The following is a 3,425-nucleotide window of genomic DNA, read 5'->3' as shown; positions in this document are numbered from 1 at the left end:
GCCACTACTCCACTAATCCACGAAATTTCACTTCAAAACAAAACTACTGATCATAACCGATTCATCGTGAATATATTGCGTCTGCGTCTTGCCGATCCGTCGTCGACTCTTCGGCAGTGACAGTGGTGCTTGGGCTTGGAGGTGGCGCGCCGGCAAGCATGACTCATACTCATACGTCTTGTACAGCTAGCGTCAGCTAAGCTGGCTCATGGTGGCCTGTGGGCCTGGCGCGGCACCATAGGCGGGGGGAGGGTGGAAACTAGCTTAAGACCGTTCTGAGAACATCGGACTGTCAGACGTGAGGTCCCGCGTTCCGACCGGGCAACTCTGCGAACATCTCGGCTGACTCACGGTTTGACGTCCTAAACAAACTATGACTAATAGAGAGGGCGCTGTTATGACAAATCTTGCACGTTCCTAAGCACTGTGTCTACTCAGTAGTGAGTTTTGCTTGTGCAGTGTCACAGTGGATCGTGAAGTGGACTGTTTTCATAACGAAACGTGTGTGAGTTTTTTTGTCATGGCAGAATTTAAATCGAAAGTAGGGATTGGTGGTAAGGTTTTAAATAGTCAGAGTAGGGAAATCGTGGCAAATGTTTATACATTTATGAAAGAGGAGTGCAAGAGCGGCATTACAATACCACTACAGAAGGCGAGGGAGCGGACCGCAGCAGCAACCGGTGTATCTCAACGCTCTGTTACCCGGATAAACAGCGAACTAAACGCTTTAAAGGTGAGTGAGGATGATAATAAATCTTTTTTAACACCTCACAAAACAAAAAGGAAGAAAAAGCCGATTACTGGCCTAGACCATTTCGATGAATGTGTGGTTCGTAGGACTGTCTATGAATTTTACATAACAGAAAAAAGACTGCCGACGTCAAAACTGTTGCAGAATTCTCTTAAAGAAAAGTTGAACTTTCAGGGAAGTCAATCAAGTGTTCGGAGGATTTTGAAAAAATTAGGATTTTCCTGGAAAAGGACACAGAATAATCGGAGGATTCTAATTGAAAAATCTGAGATTAGGGAAAAGAGAATAACTTATCTCCAGTCACTCAAGCGATTCAGGTCGGAAGGGAGACCCATCGTGTACATGGATGAAAGTTACGTATGTTCAGATCACGTATCTGGGAAAATGTGGTCGGATGGATCAAATAATGTTTTGCATACGCCCGTGTCCAAAGGAGAAAGACTGATAATAGTTCACGCTGGAGGGGAACAGGGGTTCGTCCCAAACGCTTTGGCCATGTGGAAGGCAGGCCAAAAATCCGGCGACTACCACGACAACATGAACAACAAAAATTACATGCAATGGGTCATAAATCAACTGATACCAAACTTAAATCCTAACTCTGTATTGGTTATTGACAATGCGAAGTACCACAACAAGCAAATTGATAAGGCCCCGACTTCCAATAGTAAAAAAGAAGAAATGACAAAGTGGCTTTCCGAGCACAACATTTCCTACGATCCAACAATGCTAAAACCTCAACTTTACAAACTCATTCTTCAACACAAACATCGATATGTCAAATATGTCCTGGATGACATCTTGGAAAGGGAAGGCCACAGTGTACTGCGTCTGCCCCCGTATCATCCTGATTTGAACCCAATCGAGATGATATGGGCAGATGTAAAAAACTATGTTGCATCACACAACACGACCTTCAAATTGTGCGATGTGAAAAAGCTTTGTGAAGAAAAGTTTTCTTCGATATCGCAACAGGATTGGGAATGTAAGTGTAGGCACGTTAAAAATGTGGAAAATGAATACGCCGCCAAAGAGCCAGCCATCGATGAAATAACGGAAAGTTTTATCATTAATGTAGACGACAGCACCAGCGACGACGAGGGAACGAGCGACTCCGATGAATTCAGCGATATGTCTGGGATTGAGGAGTTATGATGGACCAACTCCTGATGGACCCATGGGGTTTGTGGCAGTTTAGTTCTATTAAGTTATTTCTTGTAAGAACATTTATTTGAATAGTTTTTTAATGTATGATTTAAAAGCGCAACCTAAGCACCCATGCTCCCTAGTTACATTAACAACTGTTCATAAAAAGTGTTTAGAAAGTTTAGTTTATTAATTGTTAATGGATGCAGTGCATACAACCATACAACACATCTAGCATTTTGTATGCCGTCTACTGAAGCGCCTTCAAGAGAGCAGTGAGGGCAGTAGACGCAACCCGCATGACGGCAGACAATATTTTTAACCTAGGCTAGTACAGAATTTCTATCTATCGGTCACGCGCCAGCTTAGCTGACGCTAGCTGTAGTCAGTCGGGCGCGAGGCTCAGGCTCGGTCCCGTCACCCCGCCGCCTCATCAAACGATGTTTTGCATTTGCACTCTTTTGGTCGATAATATTTTGTACGAATGAGATTCTCGTTTTTAAAACCGGATATCTGTACTTTATTGTATTATTTTCTTTCTTTCGCAAAAAGATTTACCTATTATTTAGCGTGATTGGTTTTACACCTCGCGGCGCTCTATCCTCCATCCTAAGGACGGCACTGATTAAAACAAAATAAACCAAATTAAATTTTCTCTCTCATCAACAACGTCTTCTTCTACAGTTGAGGGAGTTGAAGGGGGGGTTCTGTCAATCAGCCAAATATAGAACATTAGTCAGCTTCTCCTGTCGCCGAATTGAGTTCCAATTCTGATTTAGAAGACGATGAAGAAGAAAATCATGAAACTTGCGATGCAGCTAAACAACAACTCGGGTGCTTTATTTGTCCAAACGAAAGTGACCCAATCACAATTAAAAAAGCTTTCATGGAAATACATCCTATTCAGGTTGTAGAAGGAAAAGGTGTGAAATTGTCATTTGAGCCTTCTAAACTTTATTACACACTTGCCAAACGGTGAAAAAATACACAGAAAGTGGTTATCATATTCAATTGAACTGAATAAAGTGTACTGTTCGAGCTGTATGGCTTTTGGAGATAAAAGAACATAGAGACTCCACCTTTGTTGCTGGTTATGACGTGTCTTCAAAAAATGTGTACAAGTCAATAGAAATACTCGAAAATTCTACTCATCATGGACTTGCTGCTAAAGCAGCTTTTCAGAGTCAAAAGGGCTATGATATTGCAACTCTCCTTAATACCAAACAAACTAAACAGCAAGAAAGTGAAATTCGAACCAGAAGATTAGTTATCCAACGATTAATCGACATAGTTTTATTTATAGGAAGGCAAGGCATTGCCTACAGAGGTGACAAAACAGAGGCAGCCTACGCTCTAGATTCTTTGCAAAATCATGGCAACTTTCTTGAACTGGTTATGTTAGTGTCAGATTATGACGTTATTTTACAAAGCCACGTAACAAGCTGTATCAAAGACAGCAAAAAACACAAATTAAGAATAAATGAGAAAAAAATCCACAGGGAAGTGATTAAAAAAGCCCGTTGGACGA

At 41.7% G+C, this 3,425-nt stretch overlaps 1 protein-coding gene across 1 annotated transcript; it reads left to right on the top strand.

Moving 5' to 3' along the window:
- The first annotated feature begins 607 nt into the window (after positions 1-607).
- Positions 608-1,906, top strand: LOC128984729 (uncharacterized). The gene has a single exon (XM_054404070.1). The coding sequence runs from the start codon at positions 608-610 to the stop codon at positions 1,904-1,906; it is 1,299 nt and encodes a 432-aa protein (XP_054260045.1).
- The last annotated feature ends 1,519 nt before the right edge of the window (positions 1,907-3,425 follow it).

This window comes from Macrosteles quadrilineatus, unplaced genomic scaffold (genome assembly GCF_028750875.1).
Source record: "Macrosteles quadrilineatus isolate MER2022 unplaced genomic scaffold, UCM_ALF_1.0 Scaffold_2__2_contigs__length_208266976, whole genome shotgun sequence".
Taxonomy (NCBI): Eukaryota; Metazoa; Arthropoda; class Insecta; order Hemiptera; family Cicadellidae; genus Macrosteles; species Macrosteles quadrilineatus.
This window is presented reverse-complemented; position numbering and strand designations above follow the sequence as displayed.

Coding starts and splice junctions, on each gene's coding strand:
- LOC128984729 (XM_054404070.1), top strand. CDS start 608: ATGAAAGAGGAGTGCAAGAGCGGCATTACAATACCACTACAGAAGGCG.